Source organism: Ursus americanus, chromosome 5, assembly GCF_024610735.1.
Source record: "Ursus americanus isolate L20-20 chromosome 5, mUrsAme1.1.p, whole genome shotgun sequence".
NCBI lineage: Eukaryota > Metazoa > Chordata > Mammalia > Carnivora > Ursidae > Ursus > Ursus americanus.
This window is the reverse complement of record NC_142131.1, coordinates 20,187,613-20,204,264: the sequence shown is the minus strand read 5'-3', so window position 1 is coordinate 20,204,264 and position 16,652 is coordinate 20,187,613. Positions and strand designations below refer to the sequence as shown.

The window sequence follows — 16,652 nt, the reverse complement described above, 5'->3', positions numbered from 1 at the left end:
ATTCTAACTGGCATAAGGTGGTATCTCAGTGTGGTTTTGATTTGAATTTCCTTGATGGCTAATGATTTTGAACATTTTTTCATGTGTCTGTTAGCCATTTGTATGTCTTCATTGGAAAAGTGTCTGTTCATATCTTCTGCCCATTTTTTGATTTGTTTATTTGTTTCTCGTGTATTGAGTTTGAGAAGTTCTTTGTAGATCTTGGATACCACTCCTTTATCTGTAGTGTCATTTGCAAATATCTTCTCCCATTCCGTGGGCTGCCTCTTAGTTTTTCTGACTGTTTCCTTGGCTGTGCAGAAACTTTTCATCTTGATGAAGTCCCATAAATTCATTTTATCTTTTGTTTCTCTTGCCTTTGGGGATGTATCATGAAAAAGGTTGCTTTGGCCGATGTCGTAGAGGTTGCTGCCTATGTTCTCCTCTAGAATTTTGATGGATTCCTGTCTCACATCGAGGTCTTTCATCCATTTGGAGTTTATTTTTGTGTATGGTGTGAGATAGTGGTCAACTTTCATTCTTTTGCATGTAGCTGCTTAGGACTCTTTCTGCTCCACTGTTGTGACAGACGATGTTCTGCACAACCGTGACCATGTTAGGCAGAAAGAATATGGAAAGGGAAAGGACAGAGGTGTGTGCTAGCCCAGTCAGCCCCACCCAGTAACTTCTGCTTACCTTTTATTGGCAGAACTTCATCATAGGCAGAACCCACCTGTAACAGAGGCTGGTAAATAGAGCTTTTGAGTGATCACCGTTGTAACCCCCAACTAAACTGGTTTTGTTAGTAAGGAATAAAGTATAAATGTATATTGAGTAGGTTACTAGTCATGTCAGCTACAAGTCTCAAAATAAATTAAAAAAAAACAAATCTGGCTCAGAGTTTCAAAATAAAACAATTAAAAGTCTAAGCCGACAAAAAGAATAGAATATCTAAGAGGAAAGTTAGGCAATTGCCTAACTATACTATGTAGTGACGATCTCTTCTTATTTGTTGGCTGAATTCATTTGAGTACCATGAAGTAGAGAAACAAAACCTGGAGAAGCAGTTAGGAGAAAGGGATTGTATTCTCAAATCTGGTACTCTATTACCTGCAGTAAATTTATCTGTTGGAGTTCCAGGCTAGATTAGTAATTACAGACTTTTCCTTCAACACCCTGAAACACTTGGTTCAAAGGATGGCACCTGTGAAGAGTTAAGAGCAGCACCACTTGGACAGAAGAATACGTGGTGGTGGTAGATCAGAAATCCCACTTGATTCTCCTCCCAAAAGCCTCTCTGGGAAGAGACCATTCCCTAGCCCCTTCCTGGCTTTAGGATTCCATACGTCAGTTGTAAGCAGGGACCAAACCCTAGTTGCCCTAAGAAGCCATATAACACCAATCGGAATATATCATACATTTAGGCTCTGTTGTAACTATACATAAAATATACTTTTAAAAACACTGTCTTTTTTGTTTGTTTGTTTGTTTTCAACAGATGAATTGCATTTCCCTGTTTCATCTCTTTATTTCTATCAGTCTCTGTTTTGTAAAACTTCCTACTACATTCTTTTCAAAATGTGGAAATGGTATGAAGCTCCTGGGAAATTCTCAGAAGTTTGCAATTTGGATTTTTGCATTTCCCCCCAATTTGTTTGGCCTCCTACATGGATTCTTAGACTTTTTTTTTTTTTCTTTCCCTTCTGCCCAATACTTAATTCACATTTACAACATCACACATAGCCCATGGGGGGAGTAGTAATGTTTTTGCTTTAAAGGTCACCATAACAGGAGGTCAGTGAAAAACCAAACATGACTTTAAAAACATGAGAACAGAAAGATACCCACAAGACTGGGCATGTGGATTGAGTGCTAGATGGGTGGTCACCCCAACTCAGACAAGCCAGCAATAGTCCAACCACATAACAGACCAGGAAACTCCAAAGTTGCTAACTAAGAAGCTTGTTTTATGTTATTTAATTTTTTTCCCCAAGAATTCTATTTCCAGTCACTACTATCAAGGGGTAGAAAATGTGCTGATTTCTTGCGTTGCTTCATATTGGCCTTTTATATAAGGTGATTTTATGAAGATATGAAATGCATTTACATTTTGGAGTTTTATGAACAGAAAGTAATACTTAACATTTCCCTAGTATACTATTTGAAGTCATCATAAATATTCCTTAATTTTTGTGTAATATATGTTTAGAAATTTAAAGTAAACTTTTAAGGAACTAGTGGTTACTATAGTTTCATTAGTTTAATCCTTAATATTCTGAGTAGAATCTTAGACTTATAAAATCTTATGATTTTAAATTTGCCTGTTAAATCAGGGGTTAATGGAGTGTTTCCTTTTGAGGAGGGAATCACAAGTTTTAGAGTTGATCATACTTAAAACTTTCCAAAATTAATTTGGAAATCGGAATTTACAAAGTGAACTGCTAAACTTTTTGCATCCATTCACATAAGAAAATGTTGTGACAGTTTGGCTTTTAATCATTAAATAAAGACCCAACATGCTTGTTTAGTTATTAGAACCCATTATTTAGACTGTTTGGCATTCACATCAAATTGATTTATTTTGGTCATTCACCCTTAAGATGGAGTTAGAGACAATACTTTTTTCACATGCAAAAAGTTAGAGAGTATGGAATAAAAAGAATGTCCATTACTTTTTCTTTTTAAATTATAATAGAATATCTCTGGCTTAGATCTTTTTTTCCTCATTTCCAGACACATATATAGTAACTCCTTGACATATGTGATGGAATTATTATCGGAGAAACATGAGCAATCCAAAAGTGCGTTTATCAAAAATAATTTTCCCATAAGAAATCATGGCGAAGGACTTTATGATACAATTTTCAAAGCTGTGTAGCTGCCTATTAATTTTCTGTATGTGGGCAGTCTGACCCAAAACACTAGGGACTGCATTCCTTCACATCTGGGTATGCCCAGAAGAGAAGATTTGTTTCTACCCCTCCTGCCCTTACCTTCTTGTGCCCTGCAGAGCGCTGACCAATAAACATAGCCCTAGGGGAAGATTTCCATGACGCGGGTTTTTTGTTTTTTTGTTTTTCCTCTTACCAAACTTCCCAGGAAGCAAGACAACTAGGACGTAGTTTTTCTGCTGTGATTCAAGGCTAAATCAAAAGTGATTGAAATTCCAAAAGCAGATTTTGCAGTGTGGATATTTCAAGCACAGTGCAAATTCCATCAGCCAGGTATATTACTATAAAACTACAAAACGGGAAGTCTCGAGTTAGCAGCAGCCTTACAGTGCACTGGCAGGTTTACTACTTGCAGTGAGGGCGGCATGTAGTTTAGACTGAAATTAGGGCTGGGTAGCAGGATAAACTATTTAACTACAGAAACCAAGAAGCATGGTATACTTGATTTTCTAGCGGTTGTCTCAGCTTGCCCCGAAGTGGCCCCAATGCCTTCCCTCCCAAACAGGCTCATCTCTCAGGATTCCCTATCTCACCTGAGCTTCTATGATAACCTCTTAGCTGCTTCTCCTGTGTCCTTTACACGTGGGCCAGAATGACTTTTTAAAAAACCTAGCCTGATCCAGCTACTCACCTGGCAAAATTTCTGAATTGACTTCCCATCATCTTCAGGGTAAAATCTAAACATGGCGTAAGAGGCTGTTGACCCTCAGGGCCTGTCTCCTAGTCCACCTCCATCTCTCTCTACACCTTCATGCACATTCCAGCCTCCTGCTACTTCAAAAGCCTGAAGTTTTTTAAAAACACCACGAGGATCATGTTTTCAGGCTCTAGCATCTGTGGTTCCTGCCACTTGGAATTCCCTTCCCCATTATGGGACTTTGGCCTAACTCTTCCTCATCCTTCAAAACTTACTTAAGTTTGAGGTCTTCTAGGATGCCTCCTGGGAGTCATCCCTGGAGCACCCTCTCATTTCTCTAGCCTCTTCCAACATAACCCCTACCTCAGGTATTTGTCATTGTCTGTGAATTCACTGGAGCTCCCTGAAGGTAATATGTGTTCTTTGTATATTAATATTTACAGTGTGTATTTTAGTGCTTACTCTCAGTAGAAGCTCACTAAGATTTTGTTAAATGAGTGAATGGTCAGAAATTACACAGTTGGACTTCAGTCTCTCAGTTAAGAATGGGTTGTTGAGTCGTTTGTTTCTTGGGAGATGTAAAGCCAAGAGCACAACCTATATCCAGATGGACTATATTTCTTGTGGTGTATGTGAACTGTAAAAACTAAGGAGCTTGTATATAAGCCAACTTAAAATTGATCTCTGAGATAAGCAGATCCTAAGAAGATTCAATTTAATAATAGCGGTAGTGGTGGAGATGGGGAACCATTAATTGCAATGATGGCTGTTAAAAATGAAGGTGTGGTTGTGGTGCTATGGAAAAATTAATTGAAATATTTCCCATTCAGTTATAGTCAGGAATAATGAAAGTTATGGAGAAAGTGCCAAGTCTTTAGTCTTTGTTCTTTAAAAAAAAATAATCAAGTGAGAAAAGAAAGATACCAAGTAACTAGGTGGGGTGGTGTTTGGTTAATAATTCTTCCTGACATTTATACATTTGTATAAATTGTGTGAATTTCCAATAAGTAGAAAGCAGTCATTGTTATTGTTTATCTGATCTTTTTATTACAGGTTCTTTAAAAATGAGTATGCCTTTAGGGAAAGATAGAGGAGCATGGGAACCACATGAAAAAACAAATGGAATCTAAAGTATGAACAAAGTTCAAATGAACATCATGCCAGGCTGCAGGGATTTCTTGTCTGATTTCTCAGTAGCATTAGTTAATTGTTTCTTCTAATACCCAAGTCCTTGTAGGACTTGAACCCTCTGAACCTCTCAGGACTCCTCAGTTTCTACCTCATAAATGCTGGGCCTGATTCTCAGAGGCGAATCAGCCAACTCTCCAATCTGCTTCATCTGTATTTTCTTCAGAATCAATTATTACAGCCTTTTTAGCAACTTACCATTTGAGTCCCAATAAATGGCCCCTCATCATGGTCAGTAAATATTATCTTACAACTGAAACAAATTCACCTTGGTTTAGGTATTTCATTTGCTCATTGGCTACAGTTTCTTTTCTTTCTTTCTTTCTTTCTTTCTTTCTTTCTTTCTTTCTTTCTTTCTTTTTTTTAAAGATTTTATTTATTTATTTGACAGAGAGAGGCAGCGAGAGAGGGAACACAGGCAGGGGAGAGGGAGAAGCAGGCTTCCCGCTGAGCAGGGAGCCCGATTCAGGGCTCAATCCCAGAAAGCTGGGATCATGACCTGAGCCGAGGGCAGACGCTTAACAACTGAGCCACCCAGGCACCCTACATGGGCTACAATTTCTAGTCACTACACCAGGTGCTTAATAGTTTAGAGGTAGAGATGAGCTTCTGAGTAAATATTTTTTGGTCAATACCATATGTGTCATTATAGAAGTATGGCTAAGAAATGAAAGTGATATGAATAAGGATGTGATTAGTTCAGAAAAAAGAGGTGGACATGAAGAACCTCACAGAAGAGAATGTTTTAGCAAGGTTTCAAAGAATGAGCTGAAGTTATGCAGGCAAATGAGATGGCGAAGGGATTCTAGGGAGAAAGGACAGCATGGTCAAAGGCTTAGAGATGTGAAACAACGTGATATAGTTTGGGGCACTGGCGTGTAAGGTTGACAAAAGAGGAGTATTTAAAAAGGAGAATGAAGAAGTAGTTAGGAGGCAGATCATAAAGAGTGTCCCATATTAAGTTACTTCAATTTAACGTTGCAATTTACTAGAAACTAGTAGAGCATTTTGGTGTGTGCCATGATCATGTTATATTTATTTTAGAAATCAACGTAATGGGCATGAGGGCATGATCTAGAGGCAGGAAGCGCGGTTAGGTGGTGCTCTAACAGTCCAGATGTGATCTGACCAAGGCCTTTACTAGCCCCGTGGCTGGTGGGGCTGGTGTTTTTTGTCTTCGTGTTTGTTTGCCTTTCTTCTTGGCTGTGAACTGCTCAGTAACAAGGACGTGGTCTTCTTCAGCTCTATTTCTCCAGTACCTGCTATCATACCTGACATGCAGTAAATTAGTATGGCAGAAAATTTTTTTTTCTCCAAAAGTGTTGTCTTAATTATTCCGTTGGACTAGGAGAGTATCTTATTGTATGACTGAAATTCTTTATGAAGATAAGATTTTTTGTGTTGGAATTGCTGCAGTGATTTCATTGTGAGTTTCAATCATGACATTAAGAGAATATTTTATATATGTTTGACAATTTACCCTAACATCGGTCTTTAGAATAACAATGACCCAATATTTCTCTCTGAGTTAAACATGCACGTGAGGTTTCTTTCCCTCTGTAGTGGCAATAAATTGATACAGATTAATACGTATTTTTCATTCCATTCCTGTTGGGTAAGATAGCACGCACAACAACTTTGTTTGAACAATCACAACATACATGTTAAGTTCAAACCTTCCTAGGATTAGCTCTTCTTCCAACCTCTGGTTGAAATTTTAGGTGAGTTCCATAGCTTTTGCATTCACTTTTGTGTGATAAAAGAAGTAGTCTAGTTACGTACACTCACAATAACAATCCCATTTCAGGAAAGCAAACCTCTAATTTCATGTAAAGTTGAAAGCTTCCCCATCTTGGGCGTGCTGCAGATGAGGAAATGTCCTGGCATCCCCCTAACTACCAGCACTGAAGTTTCGCCTTTCCTTGGTGGGGTGTGAGGGGAGTGGAGAGGCATGGGGCAGGTATGCTAGCATTCTGCGTTGGCTTGTTGTTGGGCGGGGGGCACTCAGAGGTTTGAGTGCCTCAGAGGTTCTCCCGCAAGCATCATGCAATCACCTCTCCTCTGCTTGAATGCTTTAACTGCTTCTCAACTTTGGCATCAGTTAGGATCCCACAGCTTCTCTGTGAGAAGGGGGTCTCATCCCTAGAAAAAATCCTTTCAAAAGAACCCTTTAGCCAGCTCCCACCTAAAGGGCCCATGTTTGGTCCACAGAAACATGAAACTCTGCCCTGTTGTAACGAATACAGCTGGCTTTGAGTACAGCTGTATCTACTTGCTCTGCCACCAAGCAGACAGCTCCAAGTAGTCTTTTGTCTGACATTTCTCAAGAGTGGACCAAATACTCGTCTTCTCTGCCCTCTGAACTTTAAGGAATAAACATCTACCTCTCCGAGAAGTGCTCTCAAATCCTCTCTCATAGGTGAGGGAGATGGAAAATTGCTACAGCCTCCAACAACTTTCTCCAGAGAAATCTTTTGTCCCTTCTAGTTTCCTCATTTTCAGCTCTTTGAAACCCTTGACGTAGACGTAAGTCACCAAGGGGTTGTAGGCCACCCCCTGTCGAGTCTTGTATAGGAGGTCTAGCTTGGAATGTGGAAGAATTGCCACCTATTGTTTTGGTCTTCATTTAGGGTGGCCTCCCCAAAGCTTAGATAGAGGGGATCCCTCCCTAACACCCTGTTACACAGGCAAGTATGAGATGTATGTAAACCATAGCCATTAACCAGAATAAAACTGATTTACTTACAGGGATTTAAATGCTTCAACTTGGCATACAGAAAGCAAACAATGTTGCATATCATTTTAAAGACATAAAATCACACAGAAATCAATCAATTAATTCAACAAAAATTGCCTACCATTTCCTAAATGCTGGTATTATCCTAGGTGCTGGATGTGCAAAAACTAAACATGTGGTTTTTTTACTTGTGTAATTAACCATCTAGTGAGAGAATTATATGCTGAAATATGTCCAAAAGTAATCATAATACAATTTAGCATCACGATAGAAGGATCTACAAAGACCTAAGGGAGCACAGAAAATGGAGTATCTGAATTTAAGGAAAGCGTCACAAGGAACATTTTTTTTTTTTTAAATTTATTTATTCGACAGAGATAGAGACAGCCAGCGAGAGAGGGAACACAAGCAGGGGGAGTGGGAGAGGAAGAAGCAGGCTCATAGCGGAGGAGCCTGATGTGGGGCTCGATCCCATAACGCCGGGATCACGCCCTGAGCCGAAGGCAGGCACTTAACCGCTGTGCCACCCAGGCGCCCCACAAGGAACATTTGAACTGGATCCTGAATGAAGATAGGGTTTCCCTAGGGAGAAGGGAGGAAAGGGCACTCCAGATAGATGACGGTTTGTAAGACAGGGAGAATTCAGATGGTGTGGTGTGCGAATGGTGAAGAAGAGGTGCAGCTGGGACAGAGGCTAGTGTGACTGTGACATTTGAATTTGGGGATTGGAAAGACTGTTTTATGCCAGAGTTTCAACTCCTTCCTACAGATAATGGGAAGTATAATTATTGTTTTGCCTTTTAAGTGTTTATTTAAAAATATTACACACATAGAGGTGCCTTGGTGGCCCAGTCGACTGAGTGACCAACTCTTGATTTCGGCTTAGGTCATGATTTCATGGGTTGTGGGATTGAGCCCTGCATTGGGCTCTGCGCTCAGTGGGGAGTCTGCTTGAGATTCTCTTCCTCTGTCCCTCCCCCCGTTTGTTCTCTCACTCTCTCTAAAATTAAAAAAGTCTTTAAAAATTATTATACACATAGTATATGTCAATATATATAAAGGTGATCATATACATACTGTTTTTTTCCTTTTCGTTTTTCAACTTGGTCCTCCTATTCCTCTCTCCTCTCCATCTCCCCCACTCCCCTGTCCACATCTTTTCCTCCCCAACTCATGTTAACACTTATTTTGTAACCCTTGTTTTCTCCATGGTTATATAACCATATTCAAGTATACAGTATGTGATACATGTATCCAGTTTCTACACATAGCTTTTTTGGTCATTGTTTGCTTTACAAAAGGATACTTTGCATATCTTTCTATATCTTGCTTTTTTTTTTTTTTTTAAAGATTTTATTTATTTACTTGAGAGAGAGAGAGCATGAGCTGGGGGAGAGGCAAATGGAGAGGGAGAGGCAGACTCCCCGCTGAGCAGGGAGCCCAATGTGGGACTCAATCCCAGGACTTTGAGATCATGACCTGAGCCGAAGGCAGACACTTAACTGACTGAGCCACACAGACGCCCCTATATCTTGCTTTTCTTATTCAACTATTCTTAAAGGAAATGTCTCCAAGCCCATAGGATTAGCTCATTGCAGGTTTCATTTTCATTTTGCAGGTTCTTAATTAGGGACTGACATGATCAGAATTTTATGTCAGAGATATGATGTTAGAGTGGACAATGAGTTAAAAAGAGGGTAGAAACTGGAGGAGGGCAGTAAATTGAGACATTAAGCAGGTAACAAATGATGGTGACTAAGCCAATAGAGTCACAGTTTTGGCAAGGACATATCTTCAGTACATACAAGTCTCAAAAAATGGATCACCATATAACACATCTCAATAAAATGCCAGTGGCCACCGTTATCTAATTCTAAAATTTTTTGACAGTAGATCCTCCAAGTATGCTGCTTAGAGAAACATAGGTCCAAAATATTTACCACCAGCTTAGTTGGAGTTTTTAGAAAGGAGCATTATTCCTCTATATGCATCCATATTTTTCTATTCCCTCCCTTATTCTGCACCTGTTTTCTGCAAAACATTCCTGATCTCAATCTTGTTTTGAAACTCAAATGGCTAAATTCATTGTTGCTTTGGGTTTAGAATTCATGATTACATTGTCTTTAAATAACAATATTTTCAGTCTTCCAGTAACACTAGAAACTTTCCTTAGGTTTCTCAGTATTGGATGTGATTACACTACTTTTTACCCATATTGCAATTAATTCAATCATATAATACATTACTAATGCCAACTAGTGGCCTTAGCATAGGCATTTGCACAAGTTCTATATATATAATGTCTTATCAACATCAGAACTGGGTAAATATTTCATTGGAATATCCAGTGTATGATTACCAGTCCTATTAAACAATTGTGGTTATTCTGCAAATATATACCCCATTTATCATAACCATGATAAAGATAAGATGAACTACTCCAACCTTCTGAACCAAGTGTAGTTAGAATGTAGGATTCTAATAATTTGTTTTAAAAATTAAAAAATCTAAATATTTCAGAAAAATACATAGAATAGTGGAATACCCATTTTCATAACTGACAATTGTTAAAATTTTGTCATCTCTGTTCTCCATTAATTACCACTGTCAGTCTCACTCTACTCTACCTGCCTCCACAGGAACTGTCTTTTATGAATTTGGTGTGCATCTTTCTAGTTCCTTTTTATCTCATATACGTATATGTACCATAAATAATTATAGCTTTTCTCTTTTGAAGTGTTTAACCTTAGTTACATTACTACATTTATCATTTTTTACCTTCCTTTTTCACTCAGTATTATTTTCTTAAGCAGTACTTATGTACAGTTAAATCTATTTTGGTAGTACAAGTGGTACCACAGTGCTTATGCATGTTCATGTCTCTATGGACATATATTTAAAAGTTGTCCTTTACCAATTATGGCCTGAATGTTTTTGTTCCCTTCCCTTCCAAACCGTATGTTGAAGCCCTAACCCCAAATGTGGTGGTGTTGGGAGGTGGGGCCTTTGGAGGTAGTTAGGGTTAGATTAAGTCATGAGGGTGGGGTCCCCATTATGGGATTAGTGCCCTTTTAGGAAGAGGAAGAGATAAAGGAGGTCTTGCTCTTCCCTGGAGAACAAAGAGGTCATGTGAGCACACAGCAAGATGCTGGCTGTTTGTAAGCCAGAATAGGGCCCTTAACAAGAACTGAATCCTGGTATCTCATCCCCCCCCCCCAGCTTTATCGAGATATAATTGACACATTACATTGTATAAGTTTAAGGTGTATGTTGCATTGATTTGATATGCTTACATATTGGAAAATGATTATCATAGTGGCATGAGTTAACACTTTCATTGCCTGACATAAAAATGGTATCTAATTTATTATTGTTTAAATTTGCATTTTCTGATTATTGATGAATGAATGAATGACTGAATGAATGCATTTAATAATTGTGGATTTAACATTCTTTTTTTTTTTTTTTTTTTAAAGATTTTATTTATTTATTCGACAGAGAGAGACAGCCAGCGAGAGAGGGAACACAAGCAGGGGGAGTGGGAGAGGAAGAAGCAGGCTCACAGCGGAAGAGCCTGATGTGGGACTCGATCCCGTAACGCCGGGATCACGCCCTGAGCCGAAGGCAGACGATTAACCGCTGTGCCACCCAGGCGCCCCGGATTTAACATTCTTAATAGAAACATCGATCTGAATTGATGTTATAAGATGAAACGAAAATTGAAATTTACTAGAGAATGCATCCACCAAGTTGGCATACCATCATTTATCCTAATAACATTTAGATTTCTTAGTTTGCTAGGTGGTAAGTATTATTAAGTCAAACTCGTACAGTCAGGATTTAATACAGCAATAATATTTTAGAGCTCAACTTAGGAAAGAGAACCTGTATTTAAGGCAGAGAGCTATTTGGTTTTGAAATAGCAAAATCATAATCAGTTTTAAAGGCAACTGAGGAAAATAAAAGCATAAAAAGAGATTAATTTCATTTCTTCTTTTGAGCAATTTGTTTGAGTTTATTTAAGTTCTTAATCAGCCATACCTTCCAAATTTGAATAACTCTTTGTGTGGTTGTAAAAGAGAATTAAAATGAGAATGAAAAATACTGGTCTCAAGTGGTAACTGAGCCCATCTGCATGAGGTCTTTGCTTTCCTGCTTACCACACAACCGATGGAAACAAGGACTGGAAAAAAATGACCATTTTAGCATAGTCTTACATTCTATGCAGAATGCCTTGGATGTAAAGAAATAAGGTATGATTTGAAATGGCATTTAAACTGCCCTTTAAATAATAATTAATTTTCTTTTAAATGAAGCTTTTGTTTTAAGAGAAAAAATTCTTGCTCCCGTGGAATAAAAAGAGCCTGGGGAGAATATAGGAAGTGCAGGGTGGTCCATATAAAATAATGGATCACTATAACGCAAAATGGGACCCATTTTTCATGGAAACTGTATAGAATTTGTTGATTTCCAGAATAGAGTATTTCTCCCATAATAGAAAAACTAAACATTTGTAGGAGGAGACTGGTGATTTTTTATTGATTTTGACTTTTAGAGAGGCACCACAAATGAGAAAGAAGTGAAAGAAGGAAGGGGGAGGAAAGATGGTAGGGGAGGAGGAATAAATTCTGGGATTTGGGGCACTGGAATGACTTAGGTTCAAATTCTGGTTCTACCATTAATTTTTTGAGTAAGTCACTTAGACACCCCAGGTTTTGTTTCCTTCATATAAAAAGTAGAGATACCAATATGTATCTTATAGAGTTCCTATGAAATGAAATAAGGGACTTTATGTCTGCCTCACATAGTAGCTCACTCCTTTCTAAATTTCTCATCTTTAGGAGCTTAAAAATATCTTTTTCCACACCTACAGACTTAAAATGAAATATTTTTCTTTTTCTCTCTCTCTTTTTTTTTAAATGAAATATTTTTCACTGAATAAATTATTTTGTACAAATTCTGGTGCCATATCTAACTGGCTTAAAACACTAGCTTACAATCAAGTCATTAATAAAACTTTCTTGCAAAATATATTCTATTCTATACAGTTTAAATTTGGCAGCATTTGTCCAGTGTGTTCCCAGAAAGTTAGTCTCATGAAATCTCCCTTATAAAGGTTTTCCTAATTTCATACATTTGGCATATGTTATACTTTATCCTATTCCCCTTTCGAGAAGCCCTCTAGTCAGAGAAGCTAATTTTATTTAAGCCTGTGTTTTTCTACTTTATTTGGCCATGGAAGGTCCTGGCATAACTTTTTCTGAGACAGTGGTTTCTCCTTACCCTATATTTTCATAGTTTAAAGAGTCGTTCAGCTGATTCATTAGATATTTATTAAGCATCAACCATGTACCAGGAACTGTCCCAAGACTGGGATACAGCAATACACACAACAGATACTGTTTCTGCTGTCCTGAGGCTCATGTTCCAAAGCAGAGAAAAAGACGATAAACAAATAATATATGTTACGTAGTGATGAATGCTATGAAGGAAGGTTAAGGATATAAAGTTATGGGGGTAGGACATTATTTTATATGTAATGGTCAATGAAACCTTCTCAGCTAGAGTCTGATTTGAGCACAGAAATTTAGGATGTGATGGAGAAACACAAGTAAACACTTTGATAGAGTATCTTCTAGGCAAAGGAAAATATGATTGCAGTGAGATGTGGGTAGTACTTTTAATATTTGAGGACTATTCAGGAGTTCTAGTGTTAACTGGATCATAATTTGTAGGAGAATGATAGGAGATGAAATTAGAGAATTTGTGTGGTGGGTCAGAGATGATTTGGGTCTTGTATGCTGTGGTTAAGACTTTGGGTCTCATTCTGAGTGATTTTAGAAGATAATGGATGGTTGTCAACAAAGTTTTGACATGATCTAATTTATGTTTTTTTTTCCCCTTAAGATTTTATTTATTTATTTGAGAGAGGGAGAATGAGCATGAGCTGGGGGAAGGGCAGAGGCTGAAGGAAAGGGAGAAGCAGACTCCCGGCTGAGCAGGGAGCCTGATGTGGGGCTCCATCCCAGGACCCTGGGATCATGACTTGAGCTGAAGGCAGACATTTGATTGAGCCATCCAGGTCCCCTTGACGTGATTTAATTTATGTTTTATAAATATTGTTGATTACTGTATTGAAAAGAGACTGTAGGATTGGCATGGTTAGAAACATAGAGACTTGGGCGCCTGGATGGCTCAGTTTGTTAGGCTTCTGATTCTTGATTTTGGTTCAGGTCATGATCTCAGTGTTGTGAGATTGAGCCCTGCGTTGGGCTCTGCCCTCTGCACAGAGTCTGCTTGGGATTCTGTCTGTTTCCCTCTAACCCGCTCCCCACTCTCTCTCTCTCTCTTTCTCTCTCAGTCTCTCTCAAATAAATAAATAAAATCTTAAAAAAAAAGAAACACAGATACTCATTTAGAAGCCCATTGCAGTAGTATAGGTGACAGATGATAGTGATTTCAACTATGGTGTTAGAAGTATTAAGAAGTAGTTGGCTAAGAATATATGTTGAAGGTAGGGCTTATGGGATTTACTGATGGATTGAATGTGGAGTATGAGAGAAAAAGAGGAGCCTGTGATGACACTAAGTTTTGTGGCATAAACAACTGAAATCATGGAGGTGCCTTTTATTGAAACGAAGAACACTGGGGGAGGTATAGATTTTGGGGGTGGGCGAGGATCCAAGAGTTTGCATTTGGGCATGCAAATTTAAGATGTCTTTCAGGCATTCAAGTGAACATGTGAAACAGGCATTGGCTGTATGAGTCTGCAGTTAAAGAGAGAGAATAGTGATAGTGATAAAAATTAGAGTCATGAGCATATAGATGATATGTAAAGCCATTGAATGAGATGACCTAGTGTCAACAGAGGATGGAAGCGGAGTGTGGAAGACAGCCGTGGGACATACCAGTGATTCAAGTTTAGAAAGATAAGTATGTACCAGTGGAGGAGGAGGAGAATGAAAGGGAGATGGTGTCCTAAGAGTCAGGTGAAGAAAGAGTTTCAAAACCGTACTGACCATTGGCTTTGACAACATGGAGATCACTGATAACGTTAACAAAGCAATTATAGTTTCAGGCATGTGTGTCAAGAAATAATGGAAAGGGAAAAAGTGGATTCGGGAAGTAGAGGCAACTTTTTAAAAAAAGATTTCATGTAACGGGAGCAGCCAAGTGAAGATACAGCTGGAAGAAGCTATGGTGTGAAGGTTTTTTTTTTTTTTCAAGTTGATAGATATTAATGCATAACTGTAAGTGGATGGGAAGAATTTGATAGTGTAATACATTGATGACACAGGAAAAAGAAGGGAAATTATACCTTAAACAGGTGAGAAACTCACTTTAAATAGGTGAAAAAGGATGATACAATGCAAAAATGGCTGTATTGGTATCAGATGGAATTCATATTCCCATTTAAGGTATGTATTTGATTGAGGGATGCATTCATTCATTTAACAAATATTTAATACATGTATATGTCTTAGGCAATTTTTCTAGGAATTGGGGATAGTGGTGACAATAGTTACACATTCCTGCATTTTATTTCTAGTGAGATATGAGAGAATAAAGGAAATAAATGCATAAATTATATAGTATGGTATATTGTATAAGGGACATGGTTAAGTTCTAACTTAAAATATTCTTTGAATGTATAAATAATTTATAGGCATATATTTTGTATGACCATATTGTAATCTAATTTTTTGAAATGATCACATTAATTCAATAGAGAAAAAAAATTATAGCAAGTATATGGCAGCCAGGGAAGTGTCCAGTCAACATTCAATCCATAGATGACTTATACTTACAAATGGCCTCCTTTGTCCTATGTTTCCCTATATCAGAGGACACTGCTCTGTCTTTTGAGCTCAGAGTTGAAATAAAGGAAGAATCTGTGAAAAGTAGGAATAGTTTAAGAGACCCATGGACAGACTTTCAAAATAGCAAATGCGAAGTTTCAACCTGACTAGCTGTTTGAGGTTTTGTTTTTTCTTCACTTTTTAATAAATAAAAGATTTGTTTGCGTTAAAAATGAAAATAGCTTATGTGTACACTTGTGAGGCCAGAACACCCAGGAAAATGTAGTAAAACTGAGATTCCTGAATATTGGAACAGAAATACCTGTAAGTCAGGAGCCGAAAATCTAGGATTTTGTACCCAGCTCTGCTATTGTCTAGGTATGTGACTTTTTACAAATTCTGTATATTTACAGATTCTCTTAAATTCATTGAGCTTTAATATTTCTATTTACAGAATGTAGGTAAAAGTACCTGCCTTATCTAACTGAAAAGACTACTAAATTCTCTTAACCACCAAAGTCAGTTTGTTATACACATTTCAAAATATATGAAGAAATTGAGTCTTAGGTCGAACACCTTGTCTAGGAGCACATAGCACATACGTTAAGACACATGTTGAACCCAGGCTTCTCTGAGTCTCTAAGCTGTTTTCATGTTTTGCAGTACCAACAAGCATGAGCCCTCAACTAAGGTCAAGAGGACATGACAAGGCTTGGTAAATACCTTTCGTTGTCATGTCTGCTTTCACATTCACTGTTGGTTGCTGTCAGAAGAGGGGTAAAAAACATCTCTTCAAACAATCTAACCATGTGGCCAGTATTTCATTCTCCTCTGGAAACTGCCTTGCCTTGAATTGCTTCTTTCACCTGCTTTGTAGGGCACATATGACAGGGGACTAACATCCAGTGGTTGATTATCAATTTCCCGTAAGCAAAATGGAAGAGCTGAGTAATAAGTATTTTCTATACTCTTTCTATTATGCAAACATCTCTGAGTTAGGCAGGGTATAAGTTAGGGCATTGTGGTGCACTTAAAGTTTGCAATATGCATTTACAAATTAGCTTGCTGCCAAAGTCGCTTGTATTCGTAACACATCTAATGCTCTTCTGCTCAGCAGCAGTGTTACAGATGAATTTGAAAGACAGAAGTAGTATTTTTATGCAAATATGCCATAAAATGTCTTTGCTAAATAAGCAGTTCCTTCTCTAGCAAGGTTTATTTGCAGTGATACAATTTAGAAGCGTCCCCGATGACAACCTTTTGAGCCATATTAGTTAAATGCTAGAACATCTACAGTGTTAAATCCACAGCAATATATTATAATGGGAAAAATGCCTGAGCAGCAGGGAGCCTTTAATACA

The 16,652-nt window shown here is 38.0% G+C and overlaps 1 protein-coding gene across 31 annotated transcripts in view; it reads left to right on the top strand.

The window, feature by feature from the left end:
• The window catches only part of LOC123791494 (uncharacterized), a 132,913-nt gene that overhangs the window by 57,566 nt on the left and 58,695 nt on the right, over positions 1 to 16,652 (top strand). For 24 of the 31 annotated variants that reach the window (XR_015724415.1, XR_015724407.1, XR_015724412.1 and 21 more), the window contains 2 exons: positions 10,969 to 11,296; positions 15,955 to 16,006. The exons of 3 other annotated variants lie outside the window; for them this stretch is intronic. Coding sequence is in view for 2 of the 28 variants with exons in the window: in XM_087861998.1 (XP_087718124.1) it covers positions 11,200 to 11,296; positions 15,955 to 16,006 (149 nt within the window). In the remaining 26 variants the exon portion in view is untranslated. The remainder of the gene's footprint in view (positions 1 to 10,968; positions 11,297 to 15,954; positions 16,007 to 16,652) is intronic. 4 more of the 31 variants (XR_015724434.1, XR_015724430.1, XR_015724433.1 and 1 more) reach the window with 2 other exon arrangements.